Raw genomic sequence first — 25578 nt, forward strand, 5'->3', positions numbered from 1 at the left:
TGTAGAGCCTGGCACAGACCAGAAGTGGTGGCGTTACTTACCTTGGTGAGGTCAAACGGATTAAAGGGACACTTCTCAGCCTGCTGGAAAGTCATGACCTGGATGTACATGGTCCATGATGGGAAGTCCTTCTTAGCGATGGCCTGGAACAGGTCCCGGATGGCGTAATCAGGGTCGTGTGCCACCAACCTCTCTGCTTCTTCTACCGACAGATTCTTGATGCCTTGATTAGACTGCAGGACGTGAAACGTGAAGATGCTTAGAAATGGCGAACGTGCAAAAACATTGCATATCTTATAACTGCAATAGATGTGAATAAGGACCGACAGAAAAGGGACATGGACTGCCCTATACTGTCCATCTGTTTTACCAACAAACATAAACTTCTTAGAATCTCACCTTATAATGGAATTTACAATACACGGCTTCATGTTTGGCATTCACCAGTTTGAAGGTGTGAGATCCATACCCGTTCATGAACCTGTATCCATCAGGGATGCCGCGATCACTGAACAGGAACGTCACCTTGGTAAAAAAAAAATTCCAAATAATTTATTATTGTTTGATTAGCAAACTCCTATTGTTTTGTGTTTACAGCTCCTATTTAGGCCTAGGTGTATCCATGGTTACAGACTACAAACAAACCCTATGTAGTCATGTATGAATCACCTTAATTTCTGTAGGTTACAAAGAAGAGGAAGCAAAGGGACAGCAGGATCAGACTAAGCAGGGTTTGTATTCTGTAAAAGCGCCTGTATGTCTTTAACTTGATTAAAATGGACGATTTTAAGTAAAATGATTATTTATCGGGTTTAACAATTAATCATTTTAACTATAGTCGGACAAAAGATTGTCCGCTCAAGAAAGAACTTTTGTTGACAAACAATCTTAAATAGGTTGTTCACCAGAAATTCTTTTTTTTTTTTCTTTAAATAAACTGGTGCCAGAAAGTCGCAGAGATTTGTTATTTACTTTTTTGGTCTTCCAGTACTTATCAGCTGCTGTATGTCCTGCAAAAAGTGGTGTATTCTCTCCAGTCTGACACAGTGCTCTCTGATGCCACCTCTGTCTATGTCAGGAACTGTCCAGATCAGTAGCAAATCCACACAGAAAACCTCTTCAGCTCTCCAGGCTGGAAAGAATACACCACTTCCTGCAGGACATACAGCAACTGATAAGTACTGTTCCCAGAATATTATCAGACCATTTCCTGAATATTTCCAAAAAGATTGTTTGCCCTGTGACATTGATCATGATGACAATGTCATCCTTTAGGTCACTGGAAGTCAGCTGACTGGCCACTTCCTCTGACACATTGAACACTGTGATTTTCTGTGGGTCGGGCTGGTGATCACATGACAGTTACAGTAATAAAACACATGGATGCAGCTGTGCTAGAATGAAAGAGATGGCACTGTTGGACTAGTGATGGTGAGTGGGCATGATCTGTGGAGACACAGATCTGAATTGGCACTGTATATGACTGAATAGTAGTAGTTACATTGTGGATCTGAGACTATTTGACTATAAAGATTTACATGGTAATGACTGGACTACAAGCAGAGCTAGACTCAACTATAAGATATAAGGCCTCAGGGCTCCAGACTAAAAAATTTACCTAGGAGCCATTGGCTCCTAACCTGAAAAATTTAGGCGCCAAATAGAATATTTGGTCGCCAACATTTTAAACCATGTAAAATTAATGTTATGTTAAATGGGACTTACTGTGTGCAGAGGCCACGGCAGCATCCTCCTCCTTTAGATTCTCTCTTTTCTTAGTTTGAAAATGTTCAACATGGAAACTTGCAACTTGACAACCATATACAGTCTGACTCAGTACTTCAGCTTCACTTGGCTAGCCTTTTAATGAGGCTTACTCTTCTGAACTTGAACTTAAAGGGAACCTGTTGACCCCCGTGCCAGGGTGACAGGCTCCCAACCCCCCGTTAGAGCCCCCTATACTCACCTCATCGCGCCGGATCCCGCTTCTGAAGATGGTCGGGTCACGGAGATCTCAGCCGCTGCAGCCCGGCGCGCACACTGAGAGATGAGTCCAACGCTCAGAGAATGACAGGAGAGTCCATCGCTCCGTCATTCTCTATGAGTGTTGGACTCATCTCTCAGTGTGCACGCCGGGCTGCAGCGGCTGAGATCTCCGTGACCCGACCATCTTCAGAAGCGGGATCCGGCGCGATGAGGTGAGTATAGGGGGCTCTAACGGGGGATTGGGAGCCTGTCACCCCGTCACCGGGGGTGACAGGTTCCCTTTAAAAGCTTGCAACAGTCTATACATACTGAGCTAGACTTATGACTGCAGCCATAGTGACCCCCCCACAAGATGTGTATATAAATAGATATATCTCTCACCTAGTGACTAATGCAAGTGACGCCCTACAATACAGACACCTGAGGGGCCCTGATAATAATAATTGTGCATATATCTATCTCCCAGTGTCTGCAGCCAGTTTGCCCTACACTTATAGATGGCCCCCTCCCCTTATAGATGCCCCCTCCTCCCCCCCATTATAGATGCCCCCTCTCCCCCCCATTATAGATGCCCCCTCTCCCCCCCCCATTATAGATGCCCCCTCTCCCCCCCATTATAGATGCCCCCTCTCCCCCCCCCATTATAGATGCCCCCTCTCCCCTCCATTATAGATGCCCCCTCTTCTCCCCCCCTTATAGATACCCCCTCCCCTTATAGATGACCCCCTCTACCCCATTATAGATGCCCCCTCCTCCCCCCCATTATAGATGCCCCCTCCTCCCCCCCATTATAGATGCCCTCTTCTCCCCCCCTTATAGATACCCCCTCCCCTTATAGATAGCCCCCTCTCCCCCCCTTGAACATGGCCCCTCTTCTCCCCCCATTATAGATGCCCCCCCTTCTCTTCCCCCCATTATAGATGGCCCCTCTTCTCCCCCCATTATAGATGCCCCCCCTTCTCTTCCCCCCATTATAGATGCCCCCCCTTCTCTTCCCCCCATTATAGATGCCCCCCCTCCTCCTCTATGCTAAGCAGTATTTAAAAAAAACAAACACACAAACTCACCTGACAACCCGCTCCCCCGGCGATCCTCTTCTTCTTCGGACGCTGTCCCCGGCTGATGTGCAGCTGCCGGGGGTGTCCCGTCCTATCCCCGGCAGCGCGGCGCGTCAGTGAGCTCCCTGTACGCCGGGGCTGTGACTTCTGACACAGGAAGCGTCTCTGACGCGCGCTTCCTGTGCCGGAAGTCAGGGCCCCAGGCAGCTCACTGATGCGCCGCGCTGCCGGGGATAGGACGGGACACCCCCGGCAGCCGCGCATCAGCTGGGGACCCGGACTTAAAGAGACAGCGCGCCGCCGCCGGGGCCAGTCGCAAATGGCGCCCAGATTAATAAATCTGGGCGCCATTTGCAAAATATTAGTCGCATTGGCGACCATTTTGGTCGCCATCTGGAGCCCTGGGCCTGTGGAGTAAATGATAAACTGAATCTGGGTGTAACGTGTGGCGCTCTGCCAGCCTGTTACTGAGTAAGCTGTTATATGTAAATAAGTGATGGGAGGGTCGGTCCTGGTAGTGGAGTATTGTCATGTAGCTGGAGATACAAACTGTTATTTGGCCGGGCCCTTTGTTGCAGCAATGATGATTGTAGTTGACAGTGACCTCTGAGAATAAGTCGCAACCTCCAAGCTGAGACCACAAACTATCAGCTGTAAAGTATGAGGGAACTTGTCTGCAAGTGTTCATTTCCCCTGCACTGTCTGCAGGAAGTAGTGTGTTCTCTCCAGTCTGACACAGTGCTCTCTGCTGCCACCTCTGTCCATGTCAGGAACTGTCCAGAGCAGCAGCAAATCCCCATAGAACCTCTCCTGCTCTCCAGACTGGAAAGAATACTCCACTTCCTGCAGAACATACAGCAGCAAATAAGTACTGGAAGACTTGAGATTTTTTGTTTTTAATAGAAGTAAATTACAAATCTCTGGCACTTTCTGACACCAGTTGATTTGAAACTATTTTTTTGGCGACTACCCCTTTAAGAAAAATTCACAGTTCAGATTTGGATAATATGTACATAATGCTGAGTAACTTTCCAAATGCTTTACAGAGTAACCGAGGGCCATGATTTAGATTTGTCCCATGTGATATAACTCACCTGATGCAATGACTCTGGTCGCAGGCTCCAGAAGTCCCATACCATATCGGGCTCCTTCAGATGTGTCTGTGGGTTCCTTTTCTGACTGTGTATGAAGGACGGAAACTGCACAGAGAACATCATAGTTACAGAGAATTCCAGGATCCCTGACGTAACTCTAGTAGCACATTTAATAAGGACTGCTCCTAGTGTAAACTTAGGCTATGTTCACACTACGTAAGTTCCGTGGAAACAACGGCAGTTGTTTCAACGGCCATGATTTCCACGGAACTTACGTAGTGCTGCAGGCTGAAGGAATCCCGGCCAGGATCTCTAGAGGCACCGTAGAAAACTGACATGTCTCTGGCATGTCCACGCCTGTACAGTCATGGCCAAAAGTTTTGAGAATGACACAAATATTATATTTTCACATGATCTGCTGCCCTCTGGTTTTTATGTGTGTTTGTCAGATGTTTTTATCACATACAGAAATATAATTGCAAGCAAGTGCAGCAAGTGGATATTTGCAGTGTTGCGCCTTCTTCTTCAGGACCTCTGCAATTCTCCCTGGCTGCTCTCAATCAACTTCTGGACCAAATCCTGACTGATAGCAGTCCATTCTTGCACAATCAATGCTTGCATTTTGTCAGAATTTGTTAGTTTTTGTTTGTCTACCCGTCTCTTGATGATTGACCACAAGTTCTCAATGGGATTAAGATCTGGGGAGTTTCCAGGCCATGGACCCAAAATCTCTATGTTTTGTTCCTTGAGCCATTTAGTTATCACCTTTGCTTTATGGCAAGGTGCTCCATCATGCTGGAAAAGGCATTGTTGATGGTCAAACTGCTCTTGGACGGTTGGGAGAAGTTGCTCTTGGAGGACATTCTGGTACCATTCTTTATTCATGCCTGTGCTTTTAGGCAAGACTGTGAGAGAGCCGATTCCCTTGGCTGAGAAGCAACCCTACACATGAATGGTTTCAGGATGATTTACAGTTGGCATGAGACAAGACTGGTGGTAGCGCTCACCTCGTCTTCTCCCAATAAGCTGTTTTCCAGATGTCCCAAACAATCGGAAAGGGGATTCATCAGAGAAAATGACTTTAACCCAGTCCTCAGCAGTCCACTCCCTGTACCTTTTGCAGAATATCAGTCTGTCCCTGATGTTTTTCTCTAGAGAAAAGGCTTCTTTGCTGCCCTCCTTGAGACCAGGCCTTGCTCCAAGAGTCTCCGCCTCACAGTGCGTGCAGATGCACTCACACCTGCCTGCTGCCATTCCTGAGCAAGCTCTGCACTGCTGGTAGCTGATCCAACAGCTGAAACACTTTTAAGAGACGGTCCTGGCACTTGCTGGTCTTTCTTGGGCGCCCTGGAGCCCTTTTGGCAACAATGGAACCTCTCTCCTTGAAGTTCTTGATGATGCGATAGATTGTTGACTGAGGTGCAATCTTTCTAGCTGCGATACTCTTCCCTGTTAGGCCATTTTTGTGCAGTGCAATGATGACTGCACATGTTTCTTTAGAGATAACCATGGTTAACAGAAGAGAAACAATGATGCCAAGCACCAGCCTCCTTTTAAAGTGTCCAGTTGTGTCATTCTTACTTAATCATGACAGATTGATCTCCAGCCCTGTCCTCATCAACACCCACACCTGTGTTAATGGAGCAATCACTGAAACGATGTTAGCTGGTCCTTTTAAGGCAGGGCTGCAATGATGTTGAAATGTGTTTTGGGGGATAAAGTTAATTTTCTAGGCAAATATTGACTTTGCAAGTAATTGCTGTTAAGCTGATCACTCTTTATAACATTCTGGAGTATATGCAAATTGCCATTTTAAAAACTGAAGCGGTAGACTTTGTAAAAATTAATATTTGTATCATTCTCAAAACTTTTGGCCATGACTGTACACCACCTTCTCTCTCACCTACACTTCCTGTGACGCCATCCTATATAAGATAGGGGTTTCCTGTCTGAAAAGTAGTCTAGTCTATTTTCGTTCTCCTAGTTAGTGTGTATGAGAGACACACCCCAGACCAAAGTTCCTGCTGCAGTGAGTAAACAAGCCTGACCGGGACTAGACCAGGGACAGACAGCCAGTATGCAGTGCTGAACCCAAGAGGTGTGGTAACCGGACACTAGGATCACCCTTGTCTATACCGAGGATTTATTCTGTCAGGATAGTCACCCCCAAAGGAAAGGAAGAGGGACTGATCCCCAGTAAAGCAAAGATCCATTTAGCCGACATACTTTACTGACACACGCTCATCCACTCAGAGATAGTCTTCAAAGACAAAGGCCTAGGTCTCATATCACCTTACACGGCGGTCTCCAATATTGTGCAGGCAGAAGTGGTCAGATATCAGAGTTATATCTAAACATGAGTACAAGATGTTCTTCAAGATATTGTATTTCTACACACATCCTGCCTGACTACTGTTACTAATCAGGGCTCCTACCCGGCCCCTATACTATCCACACACAAGTATTCACTCTCTTGTTCTGCTTAAGTCTACCTCGAAGTTCTCATCCAAGTATTGTCAAGTATTTTAGCACTAACACTTGTAGGCTAAGTTCACATAACGTAAATTTTGCGACACCGGCCGTGATCAATAGAATATTTACGTTGCACTGCAGTCAATGGGATCCCGGCCGGAGTATACACATAGAGGGAGATTTATCAAACATGGTGTACAGCGAAACTGGCTCAGTTTCCCCTAGCAACCAATCAGATTCCACCTTTCATTTTCCAAAGAGTCTGTGAGGAATGAAAGGTGGAATCTGATTGGTTGCTAGGGGCAATTGAGCCAGTTTCACTTTACACCATGTTCGATAAATCTCCCCCACAGTATACACTCTGGACGGGATTGCTAGCAGCCCCATCAAAAACTGTCATGTCAGTTTTGTGCGGCCACTGTTCATTGAATAGCGGCCACACAGAACTTTCAGTTCACTTAATAGAAAGTGCAGCTCCGGACGCACTTTCCATTGTGTGCTATGGTGAACTGGGATGCGGGTGCACACAGATGCGCCCGCATTCCAATTCAGCACAAATTAAGTTCATCCAGCCGGTACTGCAGTACTGGCCGGGATGATCTTCACAGACACCGACCGCTCTGTGACACGGCCAGGTCACAGAATGGCTGGTGTCTTACGCTGTGTGAACCCGACCGTAAACGGTATTTTTCTATCGTATATTTTGTACTGCACTAAAGTCATTCTTCCAAGTAAAGTTGAAGCACTGTTTAAGTCAGGACTCAATTACATTGCACCTAAACCCCACAGTAGTTCTACCAAGGTCCGGTGCCCATGTGTCTGGGATTGGGTACTGCTACTCCTGGCCACGTGACAAAGTTGCCCCAAAACACCAAAGGCCACCAGCTGCACACAACACCCGCAACCAGCTGTGCATTGGTTCCAGGGTCTGACGGGATCCAACTGAAATAAACAATAGCTGCAAACATTTGGGCATACTTGTACCTACCATATGTGACCATGCTGCAACTATGAGGTCCTTTAAAAAAAGGGAACCCAATCCTGATTGCCGCCCCCCCCCCCCCCCCCCCCCCCCCCCTAGCTACTGGGTGGCAAGAGCAGGATTCCAATATCCAAAGAAGCAGCATTAGTAGCGAGTAAGAGGTGGGTAACTGACCTATGGATCATGGCAAGAACATGGAAAGTGGAACACAAACCAAGCCATAGCGGAGGCCATTCTGGTCTTTACAATGGGGACTCCTCCTCCCTTTTGGGTATACAAATAAGTCCAGTAATTTTTGTTTGGCGGAATACTGACATGATAGTCACTCCGATTGGATAGATACTCTACGATCCTGCTGATCTCTACTTGTTTCTACCAGCTATCACATGGAATACGGTACACGTCATAAGCGTTTAGTATCACAGCTTTGAGGTAATTTACCAGAATGGCATCCCGAATAAAGAATATTGGGGTGTTGTTTCCGACTAGGTCCCAAATTCCTTCTTCCGTGTAGAACTTCACCGCAAATCCTCGCGGGTCACGGACGGTGTCTGCAGATCCCGCTTCTCCAGCTTTTGGGTGCAAAGAGAACAAATCAGTGAGTTTATGAATGAAAGTAAGAATATTATATAGCCAGACTTTTACTCATTGCATGGTCCACATTTTGGGGTCCCCAGAAGTTGGACCCCATCCTGTGGATACTGGGCATAGAACATAACATGTAAAGATGGGAATTATCCCTTTTACTGCTCCCAGGACCAATAAAATGAGTGATTATAACTCCTCCCACTCACAATGACTGACAGCTCTCCTGTGTGAGTCCGCATACAGGGAGGGATGGCAATCACGATTAATACTATAAATAGAACGTTTGATCAAAGTGAACAATCCCTTTAAACTACAGCATGACGTAATAGAGTTGAATTTTCTCTTTTGACATGAATAATAGGAAACAGTAATACACAAAGGCACAAAGTATATTAATATAATCAGCACCATAGGGTAAAGCTTAGGGTAAAGATTTCAACTTAAAGTGCCACTGTCATTTAAATTTTTTTTGCAGAAATCAATAGTCCAGGCGATTTTAAGAAATTTTGTAATTGGGTTTATTAGCCGAAAAATGCATTTTTATCATGAAAAAGCAGTTTGAAGCTCTCCCCCTGTCTTCATGATTGCCTATGGAGAGGGGAGGGGTTGAGGGAGATGAGGCACCAAAACCGGACAACAAAGAGTTAATTTACAGCTACATCACAGGGCTATCTCCTCTGAAGTCAGCACTGACCTCTCTGACCTCTGAATACCGGCTTTCATACAGCTCCCACTGTGTAATCCTTTGTTCTCTCTCTACTGGCGACTAATCTCCCCCCTCCCCTCTCCATAGATTAGACAGGGCACGACTGATGTAAAAGAGTCGTGATTTCCTGATAATGAGCAGTGAATAAGGGAGAGGGGGGACCTGGGGAAAGTCTTTTTGAATGCAGATAATGGCATATTTGCCTAATAAACCCAATTACAAAGTTTATTAAAATCGCCTGGACTATTGATTTCTGCAAAAAAAAAAAAAAAAGAAACGACAGTGACACTTTAATGTCACCATCTTCTGCGATCTTACCTACAGTCGAAAACCTGACACCAATATCTGTTTTCTTCCCGATGGACTCGAACACTTTGGCTTTGGTGTATTGGGTGATGTCATGGGTGACTTCAAAGTATCCAAATGCTCCTGCAATAAGAAGACACAAAGTAGTGACATTGAGAAAACTTCTATTAAATTGTTGATTCTATTGGATATAAAGCATCCCCACACAGTTCTTCTCTCCTCTGCTCCTGTCAGTGTAGCCTCTTGGTTTTTGAACTTTACTCCTCTGACCTCTGTAACACTTCTGCTCCTGTCAGTGCTGCTGCACAGACCTTCATATACTGTTGAGCACTGAAGCTGAATTTTACCAGGTCAGGCTTAGGCGTCATTTACACGTACCCACTATTTTTTTTCTCTGTGATTCGTGGAAAATCATCCGTATTTGCATCCGTAATTCCATCCGTTTCTGTATCCGTTTCCGTAAAACGTGAATAGTACTTAGTTTTCATAGATTTGATCCGTGTTTTTTACGGACGTGACATCCGTGGCGTGCGTAAAAAATATACGGGTCCCATAGACTTCTGTTGGTAATCTGTACTGCAATCAAAATCCGCACTAAAGCATTTCCTTTTCATTTTACCAAACGGATTATGGATCAAAAGTAAAACAGACTGTGTGAATATCCCAATAGGAATCAATGTGATCTCATTGTGATTACAGATCCGCAATTACAAACAACTTTACGGGATGTGTGAATAAGGCCTTAAACAGTGAACCATAAAGGGGGTTAACATGGCCGCTATCTTCCAGGGACAGCACGACTCTTGTCTCCAGTTTGTATGGGGTTTTGCAACTCGGTTCCATTGAAGTGAATGGAGATTCATTGCAAACCACACCTGAACTGAAGACAAGAAAGTGGCCATGTTTTTCTAATGCTGGATAACCCCTTTAATATGTTGAGGGGGTAGCCTTGGGGCCCCCATGATTTAAGGGCCCAGTTGCAGCTGCGACAGCCACGAACCCTACTGTACATGCCTCCATGGATATACTGCTTACCTGCTCCTTTTGCATGTACTACTCTTTCAGGGATCCTTTCCCGGTCAAAATGGGCCATTTCATCGATAAAAACAGAGTCCTGGACCAGCAGGGGTCCCCGTTGTCCTGCAGTTAAGATATTCAGCTTGTCCCCTGTTGGATGGCCTGCCCCGGTGGTGAGGACAGAAGGCTCCTGGAGGAAAGTGGATGCAATATATCAGTCCTTTAATAGGGTAACTAACCTCTGCATATGGCAGCCATCTACTACTGGGTATGATATACAAGGATGTGCACAGTATAGATGACTATGGTCTTCTGAATAAAACAGGGCTTGGAGGGCTTGATGTGTATAGCATCCATATTACACATGAAAACTGGCGCTGATACACCATCACTTTGGCCCATGACAAACTCAGCTCCACTGCATCTATAATTCAGGACAGACCTGATAGTTGTTTTGTTTAAAGTATACTTTTATCTTCCAGCTTCTGCCATGTGCCTCCATAGATAAGTAAGCTATAGTGACTGTGCAGAAATGGGCTTAAAGGGGATGTATAGAATTAGAAACACTAGGGCTGTAGTTTGCATGTCCATGCCTTAAAGTGAACCTGAAAAAAATTTGCATGTCTTAGAAGACGAGCAGGGAGAGAAGTCTGTGGCTGAGCACTTCTCTCCCCAATCTGTGTGCTGCGTTTACACGGAACGATTATCATGCGAATTTGCACGATATCGATCGAATTCGAACGATAATCGCACGTGTAAACGCTTCAAACGACGAACGATAAATCGTTCATTTTGATCTTACAACATGTTCTAAAATCGTTGTTCGCAAAAAATTCGCAGATCGTTCCGTGTAAACAGTCGTTCGCCGATTTAACCAATGTGTCAGATAGGCTTAAGCCATCGCAAAACGAATTTCCGTACGCTATATCGTACCGTCTAAATGCTGACCGTTATGAAAAAAAAAACGTTACTCCGACATCGTTAATCGTACGATCGGGCCAATTATCGTTTTGTGTAAACGCAGCATAAGACAGTCCAATAAACTTACTTTGAGTCCATCTTGGCCAAGCGGCACAGAGATAAAAAGACTACATTTTCCTTGCACTTCTCCCAGCTCACTTTGGCAAAGAATCGGCGTTTGAGACCCTGATCAATCAAAACTTTAAAATATTTCTCAGATTTTTTTTTTAAAGTGACAGTGCCCATTTAATAGAGAAGTCTGGCGCTGTTCAGCTATGGTGAAACTCCTGGGGTTTCCTGATAATCTGCCACTGGCCTGACCTGCTTGCAGCTGGAGTTTCATCATAGTTGGAGGGCCGCACAGTACTGTATTAGGGGAGGCATTCATATGAAGGAGGAAGTCTCCACCAGGGGAGAAGTTGCCATTATCTGCAGTTGCTCCACACCAACCAATTGCACAAAAATGTATTGTCTTCCGGCTATAGCTCAACCCCATAAAACTAATATGTACTGACTGAGATTAATAAGAATAAGAATATAATGGCTGATACTAGCGCCCCATTCACCAATGAGCGGACGTGCCTTATGTAGCTACATACAGTAGGTAACACACCCAATGGACTGCTGTATTCCAGCCTGGGTTCACACACAGCAGATTCTGCTGCAGAGATTTATGTGATTGAAACTTGCAGCAAGTCAAGCACTTGCCTGTAGAACAGTCCCATGCTGAAAATGTGTTACCTTTAAATTAAAGGGGATTTCCAGGATAAAACTACCCAAAGTATAGGCTAGCAATAGACGATCGGTGAGGTGCTGACACCTTGTGCGTCAACTGTTCTGTGCCCAATGGAGAAAGAAGCAGCTGGCTCCATACTCTATATAGCTGCTTTGCCTCAGCTCCTATTCACTTCAATAGAAGCTGAGGCTAAAGTACCTTAGGGATGCAGCTACACAAACCGTTTCAGACTGGCCCACCAGTGGACTGGAGAATCCTCCGGCGGGCCCCTAGCTTTAGGGTCCTATTACACAGAGGGATTTTTAACGATAAACGACTAACGATAAAACAATCACAAACGAGATTGTTTATCCTTTACCTGAAATCGTTCACCATATTACACAGAACGATGGGCGTTATGCTGCGTTTACACGTAACGATTATTGGCCCGATCGTACGATTAGCGATGTCGGATTTACGATTTTTTTTTTTTAATAACGATAAGCGTTTAGATGGTACGATATATCGTACGAAAATTCGCACTGCGATCGTTTTGCGATCGTTTAAGCCTATCTCACACATTGGTTAAATCGCGAACGACTGTTCACACGGAACGATTTGCGAATTTTTTGCGTACGATGAACGACGATTTGATGACCTGATGAAAGATCAAAATGTACGATTTATGTACGATTATCGTGCGTCGTTCGATCGTTCGCTGCGTTTACACGTACGATTATCGTTCGAATTCGACCGTTATCGCGCAAATTCGCACGATAATCGTTACGTGTAAACGCAGCATTAGATACGATCGTTATTATGATCGTTATTGCGATCGTTACTATGATCGTTTATTCCTTCTGATCCCAGCAAAACCATAGATAATGTGCTATTACACTGAACGTTTAGTGAAAAAACGCGGAACTTAAGGGAACAAAGGTGGAATTATTATTATTTTTGCACGATAATCGTCCCGTGTAATAAGGCCCTTAGAAGTTACACTAACATTGATTGACAAGTAATTTCTCACTGGTTCTTCATTGGTTGCCCCCCAGGAACATTTCCTCTGGTGGGCCAAGATACCCCAATCCGACACTGTACACAAAGTAGGGAGCCAACTGTGTCTATAGAGTGCAGGCACCGAACAGCCGATCTTCAGGGTTGTTCTTTGGATAGGCTTTTCTTTGAAAACACTCTTTGAGCAAATTCCTATACCCCCAAAAATTCATGAACTAGACATCAGGTCAGGCCTTTTTTTTTTTTTTTTTTTGTAGTCGGGGGCTAGTGTTCATTATAGTTGTTCACACTGGCCATACCTGATTAGAGATGAGCGAATCTACTGATATTCCTTTTGGGACCTATTCGGCAAATCTGACTTGGATTTGTTTTAAAATCAGATGCCAGTATGGATTTGTAAGAACCTAATTGCCCTGCGATGATCTACACAAAGTATGTACTATAACAGGGTCACCTGTCGAAGACAGGAGTCCCTGCACAATACAGTGAGTAGTCGTATTTGCTGGGTTGGAGCAGGACATGTGTCCCAGTCAATGTACTGAGTGAAGGCGGAGAGGCACACTGCTCATATCTGGGCCGCTCAATGTATAGAAGTAATACTCCTGCCTCTGACAGAAATCCCTTCCGCACAAGCTAAGTAAATGACTCTATATTCTAATATATCAGAATTTTTTTTTAAATTTGGACCAATTAGACCTATTTGTACCAATCGATTTTCTCATCTCTATACATGATCAATGACACTGATGAGCAAACTATTGTTCTAGGAACATTCTGCGAGCTGGACATATCATCAACTTTAATATCATATGTACAGGCACCAAAGTGTTCCTCTCCGCCTCTCCGCCCGTGCCATAGACACCATTTTATGCACGGGCGGATTCCGCATTCCGCCGAAAGAATTGACACGTCAAATCTTTCAGTGGATAGCGGAATCGGACGGCCCATAGAATGGTGTCTATGGAGCCAGCGGAAAGGCGCACGGCCGTGAGCGTGTACAGGCAATGGAATCCGCGCAAATTCCATAGTATAAACCCCCCCTTATAATGGAACTCATCTCATGCAACTGGATGGAGATCATCGAGAGCTGAGGGGGAAGGGTTCAACACCCAGACCTCAACCCCTTTAAAACGTTGACAACTTTATCCATTGGCAGGGACACTTTAAATCCATTGTGATCCATTGTACTCTTTTCTCTTCTCTGTTATACGCTATGAATAGTTTTTTTTTTTACCTGTAAACAGTTACTTCTGTTACTTCTTTATATGTATCCCATTTCACTCTTTACCTTAGCTAACGTGAGGCTTGGCAGATAGCTACTATTCAGCACAATAAGGGAAGTGCAACAGTTTATAATACAGTCATTGCTTCAACGTGTCTGTATAACCATAGCTGCTCCACCAATCACCTGGCACCACATTCACACCCCTATACATAACCGCTTTAGGCCAGTAGTATGGATGTATATTATCATTAGACCCTCAGTATAAGGACACAAAAATGCTTTTGTCTGAAACCGTCCTTAAGGGTACAAACACACTGTATACGCAGCAGATCTGCAGCAGATTTGATGCTGTGTTTAGTTATTTGGATCTAATCTGCTGCATATCTGCTGCGTATACAGTGTGTGTGTTTGTACCCTAAGCCTAAAGGCCCTATTCCACGGAACGATTATCGTTCGTATTCGGACGATATCGGCCGCTACGGACGATAATCGTCCGGTGGAATAGAGTGCAACGATCAGCCGACATCGTTCATGTCGGCTGATCGTTGCAGTCGCTTGTTTTTCAACATGTTGAAAAACAAGCGACTGATATAGCAGCGATCTGCTGCCGTCGCTCCGTTGAATAGGAGCATCGGCAGCAGACGCTGCTATATCCTATGGGCTGCCCGGACGATCAGCGATCCCCCGGGCAGCCCCCCCGCAGCTCCCCGCTGCCCCCTCCTGCACTCACCCGCTCGCTGCCGCCGCTATTCAACGCGGCGGCAGCGAGCGGGGAACGAGGAGCAAACGAGCGCTGAGAGCGCTCGTTTGCTCCTCTAAATGACCTGTGGAATAGGGGCATAACCAGCCGCACCTTGCCCCTCACCCCACCACACTGCACATCCCTGCTACCTTTTACGGATTTACTTTCGTCGCAGATAACACACCCATTGTAATCCGTTAACTATTAACTCCCAGCATTTACTGACAGTCTGCAGCCTTCAGGATATGCTGGGAGTTGGGAGGGCTGATGGTTGTGACCCACAGACTTGAGCTACCAGGAGCCTCTACATAACCAGGTTTCTCTTAGAAACTACAACTCCCAGCATACACATTAGGAGAGTATAAGGCATTCTGGGAGTTGTAGGACACAGATACAGTCGAATCCAGGAGAGATTCAGGTCAAAAAATTGCTTCTCACTGGTACTTCAATTGTGGGCCCCAGGTACCCCAGTCCGACACTGCTTGTGCCCACTATACCACAGGTGTATGCTTGTGCCCACTATAACACAGGTGTATGCTTGTACTATAGTGAGCACCAACATACACCTGTACTATAGTGGGCACAAGCATACACCTGTACTATAGTGGGCACCAATATACACCTGTACTATAGTGGGTACCAACATACACCTGTACTATAGTGGGCACCAATATACTGTACAACTGTACTATAGTGGGCACCAATATACACCTGTACTATAGTGGGCATCAACATACACCTGTACTATGGTGGGCATCAACATACACCTGTACTATGGTGGGCACCAACTAATACCTGTACTATAGTGGGCACCAACATACACCTGTACTATAGTGGGTACCAACATACACCTGTACTATAGTGGGCACCAACATACACCTGTACTATAGTGGGCACCAATATACACCTGTACTATAGTGGGCATCAACATACACCTGTACTATGGTGGGCATCAACATACACCTGTACTATGGTGGGCACCAACTAATACTTGTACTATAGTGGGCACCAACATACACCTGTACTATAGTGGGTACCAACATACACCTGTACTATAGTGGGCAGCAACATACACCTGTACTATAGTGGGCACCAACATACACCTGTACTATAGTGGGCACCAATATACACCTGTACTATAGTGGGCATCAACATACACTGTGTACTATGGTGGGCATCAACAAACACCTGTACTATGGTGGGCACCAACTAATACTTGTACTATAGTGGGCACCAACATACACCTGTACTATAGTGGGTACCAACATACACCTGTACTATAGTGGGCACCAACATACACCTGTACTATAGTGGGCACAAGCATACACCTGTACTATAGTGGGTACCAACATACACCTGTACTATAGTGAGCACCAACATACACCTGTACTATAGTGGGTACCAACATACACCTGTACTATAGTGGGTACCAACATACACCTGTACTATAGTGGGCACCAATATACTGTACAACTGTACTATAGTGGGCACCAATATACACCTGTACTATAGTGGGCACCAATATACACCTGTACTATAGTGGGTACCAACATACACCTGTACTATAGTGAGCACCAACATACACCTGTACTATAGTGGGTACCAACATACACCTGTACTATAGTGGGCACCAATATACTGTACAACTGTACTATAGTGGGCACCAATATACACCTGTACTATAGTGGGCACCAATATACACCTGTACTATAGTGGGTACCAACATACACCTGTACTATAGTGAGCACCAACATACACCTGTACTATAGTGGGTACCAACATACACCTGTACTATAGTGGGTACCAACATACACCTGTGTTATAGTGGGCACCAATATACACCTGTACTATAGTGGGTACCAACATACACCTGTACTATAGTGAGCACCAACATACACCTGTACTATAGTGGGTACCAACATACACCTGTACTATAGTGGGCACCAATATACACCTGTACTATAGTGGGCATCAACATACACCTGTACTATGGTGGGCATCAACATACAACTGTACTATGGTGGGCACCAACTAATACTTGTACTATAGTGGGCACCAACATACACCTGTACTATAGTGGGCACCAACATACACCTGTACTATAGTGGGTACCAACATACACCTGTACTATAGTGGGCACCAACATACACCTGTACTATAGTGAGCACCAACATACACCTGTACTATAGTGGGTACCAACATACACCTGTACTATAGTGGGCACCAATATACACCTGTACTATAGTGGGCATCAACATACACCTGTACTATGGTGGGCATCAACATACACCTGTACTATGGTGGGCACCAACTAATACTTGTACTATAGTGGGCACCAACATACACCTGTACTATAGTGGGTACCAACATACACCTGTACTATAGTGGGCACCAACATACACCTGTACTATAGTGGGCACCAACATACACCTGTACTATAGTGGGCACCAATATACACCTGTACTATAGTGGGCATCAACATACACCTGTACTATAGTGGGCACCAATATACACCTGTACTATAGTGGGCATCAACATACACCTGTACTATGGTGGGCATCAACTAATACTTGTACTATAGTGGGCACCAACATACACCTGTACTATAGTGGGTACCAACATACACCTGTACTATAGTGGGCACCAACATACACCTGTACTATAGTGGGTACCAACATACACCTGTACTATAGTGAGCACCAACATACACCTGTACTATAGTGGGTACCAACATACACCTGTACTATAGTGGGTACCAACATACACCTGTACTATAGTGGGCACCAATATACTGTACAACTGTACTATAGTGGGCACCAATATACACCTGTACTATAGTGGGTACCAACATACACCTGTACTATAGTGGGCACCAATATACACCTGTACTATAGTGGGTACCAACATACACCTGTACTATAGTGAGCACCAACATACACCTGTACTATAGTGGGTACCAACATACACCTGTACTATAGTGGGTACCAACATACACCTGTGTTATAGTGGGCACCAATATACACCTGTACTATAGTGGGTACCAATATACACCTGTACTATAGTGGGCACCAATATACACCTGTACTATAGTGGGTACCAACATACACCTGTACTATAGTGAGCACCAACATACACCTGTACTATAGTGGGTACCAACATACACCTGTACTATAGTGGGCACCAATATACACCTGTACTATAGTGGGTACCAACATACACCTGTACTATAGTGAGCACCAACATACACCTGTACTATAGTGGGTACCAACATACACCTGTACTATAGTGGGTACCAACATACACCTGTGTTAAAGTGGGCACCAATATACACCTGTACTATAGTGGGTACCAATATACACCTGTACTATAGTGGGCACCAATATACACCTGTACTATAGTGGGTACCAACATACACCTGTACTATAGTGAGCACCAACATACACCTGTACTATAGTGGGTACCAACATACACCTGTACTATAGTGGGCACCAATATACACCTGTACTATAGTGGGTACCAACATACACCTGTACTATAGTGAGCACCAACATACACCTGTACTATAGTGGGTACCAACATACACCTGTACTATAGTGGGTACCAACATACACCTGTACTATAGTGAGCACCAACATACACCTGTACTATAGTGGGCACAAGCATACACCTGTACTATAGTGGGCACCAATATACACCTGTACTATAGTGGGCACCAATATACACCTGTACTATAGTGGGTACCAACATACACCTGTACTATAGTGGGCACCAATATACTATACACAGTACAGTTGTACATTATATTGGTGCCCACTATAGTACAGGTGTATGTTGGTACCCACTATAGTACAGGTGTATATTGGTGCCCACTATAGTACAGGTGTATATTGGTGCCCACTATAGTACAGGTGTATGCTTGTGCCCACTATAGTACAGGTGTATGTTGGTGCTCACTATAGTACAGGTGTATGTTGGTACCCACTATAGTACAGGTGTATATTGGTGCCCACTATAGTACAGGTGTATGTTGGTACCCACTATAGTACAGGTGTATGTTGGTACCCACTATAGTACAGGTGTATGTTGGTGCTCACTATAGTACAGGTGTATGTTGGTACCCACTATAGTACAGGTGTATATTGGTGCCCACTATAGTACAGGTGTATATTGGTGCCCACTATAGTACAGGTGTATGTTGGTACCCACTATAGTACAGGTGTATGTTGATGCCCACTATAGTACAGGTGTATGTTGATGCCCACCATAGTACAGGTGTATGTTGATGCCCACCATAGTACAGGTGTATGTTGATGCCCTCTATAGTACAGGTGTATGTTGGTGCCCACTATAGTACAGGTGTATATTGGTGCCCACTATAGTACAGGTGTATGTTGGTGCCCACTATAGTACAGGTGTATGTTGATGCCCACCATAGTACAGGTGTATGTTGATGCCCACCATAGTACAGGTGTATGTTGATGCCCTCTATAGTACAGGTGTATGTTGGTGCCCACTACTGTACAGTTGTATGTTTGTCTATTACAAAACTACAACTCCCAGCATACACTCCTGTGCTGAAAGCTGTGTATCTGCAAAGGTTGGGGACCACTGATCTTACGATGATTTTAGGTCTGGCCCTAAATGAACGATCAGCCGATGACACGATCATCGGCTGATCGTTCTCTCTATTTCACCGAACGATAATCGGCCGAATCGGGCCAAATGGGGCCGATCCGGCCGATTATTGTTACTGTGGAATAGGGCCCTTACTCATACTCCCCCTTTCCCCCCGCCCTTTGGCATGCTTCTTTCTGTTACTCTTGGCACAAGCATCTTCAGGTGGCCTTAGCATTCCAAGGTCTCGGGTTTCTGCAGGCATTCCTACAGAGCTGTGCCACTTATGTAACTACCACCCATGCCCTACAGATACCCTCCTAGATTCTGGAGTCTTACTGGTACCTTGCTGTGCTGCTTGGATGGCTCCATGTTGAGTGTTGTTGGTCCGCTGTCCTATTCTCAGTGTGGTGCTATGTCCTTGAGTGTTACCGTCCCTTTATGTGACTCTCTGCCCCCGCCCTCCCTGTTATTAACACTCCCCCCCCCCCCCCTCCATATCATAGCGAAGATCTGTCGCAACCTTCCTGCTATTTGCAGACGCATCCTTACACAAGCACAAATTTTATAAGAATGGATTTAAGATGTAAGAAACCCCATAAAATGATGCCGGAGAGTTTAGTGTACCCACATATTATAAGTGCCACGTATGCCGGGTCCCTGGATGTATCTACCTGGTTGTATATACACTACAGCAAGGCAACTTACTGCATGTTAGTAAAGAGGCAGACTCACTAACATGGTGAACTTTGCTCTGCTACATGTGGAGCTATTACACTGGCAAATCCATGACTAGTGGCTGTTGCTGGCTCAGTGGTTAGCATTGCAGGTGTCTCAGTGTTTTGCACTTTTTCTAGCATAGTAGTGAGCACTATTGGTGCCTCAGTGTTTAATATCATTGCTTGGTGCAACTGGCTCAGGGGTTAGCACCATTGTTGGCTCAGTGATTAGCACTGTCGCTGGCTCAGGGGTTAGCAGCATAGGTGGCTCAGTGATTAGCACTGTCTCTGGCTCAGGGGTTAGCAGCATAGGTGGCTCAGTGATTAGCACTGTCTCTGGCTCAGGGGTTAGCACCATAGGTGGCTCAGTGATTAGCACTGTTGGTGGCTCAGGGGTTAGCACCATAGGTGGCTCAGTGATTAGCACTGTTGGTGGCTCAGGGGCTAGCACCATAGGTGGCTCAGTGATTAGCACTGTTGGTGGCTCAGGGGCTAGCACCATAGGTCGCTCAGTGATTAGCACTGTCGCTGACTCAGGGGTTAGCACCATAGGTGGCTCAGTGATTAGCACTGTCTCTGGCTCAGGGGTTAGCACCATAGGTGGCTCAGTGATTAGCACTGTCGCTGGCTCAGGGTTTAGCACCATAGGTGGCTCAGTGATTAGCACTGTCTCTGGCTCAGGGGTTAGCACCATAGGTGGCTCAGTGATTAGCACTGTTGGTGGCTCAGGGGTTAGCACCATAGGTGGCTCAGTGATTAGCACTGTTGGTGGCTCAGGGGCTAGCACCATAGGTGGCTCAGTGATTAGCACTGTTGGTGGCTCAGGGGCTAGCTAGCACCATAGGTGGCTCAGTGATTAGCACTGTTGGTGGCTCAGGGGCTAGCACCATAGGTGGCTCAGTGATTAGCACTGTCACTGACTCAGGGGTTAGCACCATAGGTGGCTCAGTGATTAGCACTGTCTCTGGCTCAGGGGTTAGCACCATAGGTGGCTCAGTGATTAGCACTGTCTCTGGCTCAGGGGTTAGCACCATAGGTGGCTCAGTGATTAGCACTGTTGTGGCTCAGTGGTCAGCACTGTGGCCATCTTAGTGTTTAGCATAGATGTGCGCATAGTGTTGAGCATTGTTGGAGGCCCAATAGAAAGCACTGTCTTAAGCTCACTGGTTAGCACTGTCGATGCCATTGGTGGCTCAGTGATTAGCATTGTTGGTGATTTGCACAATTGGTGGCTCAGTTATTAGCCCTTTTGCTGACTTATGGCTCAGTGATTAGCACTGTTGGTAGCTCTCTGTTTAGCACCATTGGTGGCTCAGTGATTAGATCTGATGGTGACTTAGTGATTACCACTATTGGTCGCTCAATTATCAGCACTGCTGGTGGCTCAGTGATTAGCACTGTTAATGGCTCTGATTAGCGCTGTTGGTGGCTCAGTGATTAGCACTGTTGGTGGCTTAGTGATTAAAACTATTGCTGGCTTAGTGATTAGCATTGTTGGTGGCTCAGTGATTACCACTGTTTGTGGCTCAGTGATTAGCACTGTTTATAGCTCTGTAATTAGCGCTGTTAATAGCTCTGTGATTAGCGCTGTTGGTGGCTCAGTGATTAGCACTGTTGGTGGCTTAGTGATTAGCACTGTTGATGGCTCAGTGATTAGCACTGTTGATGGCTTAGTGATTAGCACTGTTGATGGCTCAGTGATTAGCACTGTTGACGGCTCAGTGATTAGCACTGTTGGTGGCTCTGTGATTAGCACTGTTGACGGCTCAGTGATTAGCACTGTTGGTGGCTCTGTGATTAGCACTGTTGATGGCTCAGTGATTAGCACTGTTGATGGCTCAGTGATTAGCATTGTTGGTGGCTCAGTGATTAGCACTGTTGGTGGATCAGTGATTAGCACTGTTGGTGGCTCAGTGATTAGCACTGTTGGTGGATCAGTGATTTGCATTGTTGGTGGATCAGTGATTAGCACTGTTGGTGGATCAGTGATTAGCACTGCTGATGTTGTTGTTTTTTAACATTTCTTCAATATTTACCAGAATACCCCTTTAAGAAATGCACAATTTTGTATTTAGCAGTTTGCATTTGGAAAATGTCCCTTTAGGTCTATGGAGAGTGGATACAATGCAGAATACGCATCCATAAGTGATCCTTATTGTATCAGTATTTGATCTTTTTTGCATCTTTTGTTCTATTTTCCTGCTGAGGTGACAGCGCATACATGTTTATTGTACAGAAATACGGATATAATACTGATAATCAACAGTCGGCGTATTGGTGTTATTTCCCGCACAGTATATCTGAATTTTGGATGTACATTGCAGATGCCAATGGTGCCTCCGCCACCTGGCACATGGGGTACAACTCCATCAGCAACAAAAAAAACAATCTCTAGGTTGATGGGTACCCTTCACATAGTGTGGATATAGATGGATATAATGTGTGGATACAGTATAATATATATATATATATATATATATATATATATATATATATATATATATATATATAATGTATACTATAGCTATATGTACACCAGCACAGGATAGGGGATAAGAGCTGATAAGGGTGGGATCCCTACTGATCCTGCAGACAGAGAAAAGTTATCATAGTGATCATAGAATGGAGTCTATGGGACGGGCGGAGGGGCAAGCGGCAGAATCCGCAAGAAATTCTTCGCACAGATTCCGCACCCCTAGGGAACAATATTTGAAGTTGGGAATGCCCCTTTAAGCCTCCCCCTGAGACCATCCCGAAAACATACAGAAATGCACCTAAAATGAAAACTTTTGAAAGGAGTTTGAGTAAACATTGCCCCTTTTCATTTAGCAAAAATTGGCACTGTTGGCATTCCATTCAGGTACTACACTATAGATACTCATCTGAGTTTCCGCCATGTTATACTATGTTTCCCCCTTTATTGGACGTACGTTATTCGTCGCTCTGAAGGCTTGGGTGGATAAAGCATGTCACATTTCAAGTTTCCCTATGGGTCAGTTCACACTTTATATGGGACCTTTATATGGCGGTGCTATAATCAGGCTTTTTTGTATGTATATTTTATTAGTAGCAGGATCAGCTAATTTTATTTGTATGTTAGTCATACTCGCTTAGTTTGAGGGTATAAACCCACACACCGTATATGCAGCGTTTTTACTGCTGCGATACGCAGCAAACTCGCAGCAAACTTGCAGCAGATTAGATCTAAATAACTGAACACAGCATCAAATCTGTACCAACAAATCTGCAGCGTATTTGTTGCGTATCTGCTGCGTATACGGTGTGTGGGTTTATGCCCTTAGGGTCAGTTCATACTGAGGAGTCGGCGCCGAAATTCAGAGCAGAATCCTTGTTGCAGACTCCGCTTGGAATTCCACCTGCCTCAGCGCCTCAATGTAAGGTATGTCATGTCTCTTTGAGCGGAGAGGTGCCCTATATCTTACATTGCTGGGTGCTGAGGCAGGCGGAATTCCGAGCAGAGTCTTTGACAGGGATTCTGCTCTGAATTTTGGCGTATGAACTGACCCTAACACTAAGCGAGTATGACTGACATACAAATGAAGCTTTCTGATCCTGTTACCAATAAAATATACTAAAAAAAACCTGATTATAGCACCGCCATATAAAGGTCCCTGCATGTAACCACGGCAACCATTGTTTACTCTGCCTGCTTTTTTTTTCTCTATTAATTTCAACAACTTTATTTATAATACTATTTGGCAGCCCTTTCAACATACAATTAAATCAGAGTCTCCTTCATGTTAACAAATCCGCCATATATAACCGTATACCAGTGAATTCTAAACAGTAATAGGGAATGCTGGGAATTGTAGTGTATAAAAATGTCTGTGAAATAGAGTGAACCACAAGTGTCGTCCAAAAAGTTCGGAGATATGGTGCTCTGAGCTGCCTGATATCAGGAACACTGAAAATCTGCTGCGTCATGGTGTAAACGCAGAAACTTCACCTCTTCCCCTTCTGCTGCGGTTTCATCCATCAAACAGGAAGCCCATCTTGTCACACCGAGGAGGTCTGCTTACACAACATCCACTTCTCTCCATTTACCAGGAAATAAACACCTACATTACTGCCCAGTCACAGTCACCCTATAAAACCAGTTTGAAACCATCTGAAGCCATCTATACTGGTTACTATCTTATACAATGGGCCTCATAAATTAGAAAAAATATAGTTGCCCATAACATCCAATCACAGAGCTACTTTCATTTTGCTCTTGCAGTGTTATCGTTTGGCTTGTCTTATCGAGATCGGCGATTCGTTTCTCTTATGGCATTACTAGGCATTGCTCCCACCTAGCCAGAATCCACACTGATGAGGGACAACACCCCGAAACAGCTGTCTGTGGATGGATACCTAGCCTTGGTTTTTCCCTTGTCATTACATTGACTTATAGGGCCACTTAATATGGTGGTTTTCCTACAGGAGCCACCCCATGGCCGGGTCCTTCCCAGAGGGATATCTGGCTAGTCCTGTGTTTCGAGACTCTTTAATGAGGCTCCACGGGTTCTTCTTTTGCATATTCATGTTTCCCAGGGAGCAATGCACGTGGGATTTCACTGCACTGAGCACTTTAACCAGCAGCCGGCAGGGTTATCGTTTGGCTGGTCTCCCTGAGATCAGCGATCAGTTTCTCTTATGGCTTTACTAGGCATTGCTCCCACCTTGCCAGAATCCTGCTCCACACTGATGAGGGGCAACACCCGAAACAGCTGTATGTGGATGGTTACCTAGCCTTGGGTTTTCTCTTGTCATTACATTGACTTATAGGGCCACTTAATATTGTGGTTTTGGTGGTTTCCTTACAGGAGCTGCCCCCTGGCTGGGTCCTTCCCGGAGGGATATCTGTCTAGTCCTGCGTTTTGAGACTCTTCAATGAAGCTCCACTGGCTCTTCTTTTGCATATTAATGTTTTCCAGGGAGCAATGCACCTAGGACTTCACTGCATTGAGCGCTTTAACCGGCAGTGTTATCGTTTGGCTGGTCTCCTTGAGATCAGTGATCTGTTTCTTTCATTTTGCTCTTAGCAGATTGGTTGCTATGGGCAACGAGGCCTGTAAGTACACACTTTGTAGATGACACCCACTGTATACAGATGTTCACTAAATGGAAAAAAAAAAGAGAACCCCCCCCCCCCCCCATTTTACATCATGACATCAGTCTACTCCATGTATGACAGATTCTGGTTGTGAATTACAGCTTTCAGAGCGTGGTATCAGAGATAACTCCAATCTCAGCAATTTAACCCCCTAGATGCCTCATCAGTAGCAACACAACATCTAGATCATGGTTTCTCAACTCCAGTCCTCACAATGCACCAACAGATGTTTGAAGGATATCCCATGCAAAGAACACCAGA

General features: G+C 45.1%; 1 protein-coding gene across 1 annotated transcript in view; it reads right to left on the reverse strand.

The window, feature by feature from the left end:
- LOC138787888 (catalase-like) overlaps positions 1-19916 on the reverse strand; it is a 33695-nt gene extending 13779 nt beyond the window's left edge. The window contains exons 1-7 of the mRNA XM_069965169.1: positions 19828-19916; positions 10228-10399; positions 9205-9315; positions 8034-8164; positions 4139-4243; positions 400-525; positions 42-233 (exon numbers count right to left, since the gene is read on the reverse strand). Of these exons, the coding sequence (XP_069821270.1) occupies positions 42-233; positions 400-525; positions 4139-4243; positions 8034-8164; positions 9205-9315; positions 10228-10399; positions 19828-19854 (864 nt within the window). The 5' untranslated portion in view covers positions 19855-19916. The remainder of the gene's footprint in view (positions 1-41; positions 234-399; positions 526-4138; positions 4244-8033; positions 8165-9204; positions 9316-10227; positions 10400-19827) is intronic.
- Between the last annotated feature and the right edge of the window lie 5662 nt (positions 19917-25578).

The sequence above is a fragment of the Dendropsophus ebraccatus genome, chromosome 4 (assembly GCF_027789765.1).
Source record: "Dendropsophus ebraccatus isolate aDenEbr1 chromosome 4, aDenEbr1.pat, whole genome shotgun sequence".
NCBI lineage: Eukaryota > Metazoa > Chordata > Amphibia > Anura > Hylidae > Dendropsophus > Dendropsophus ebraccatus.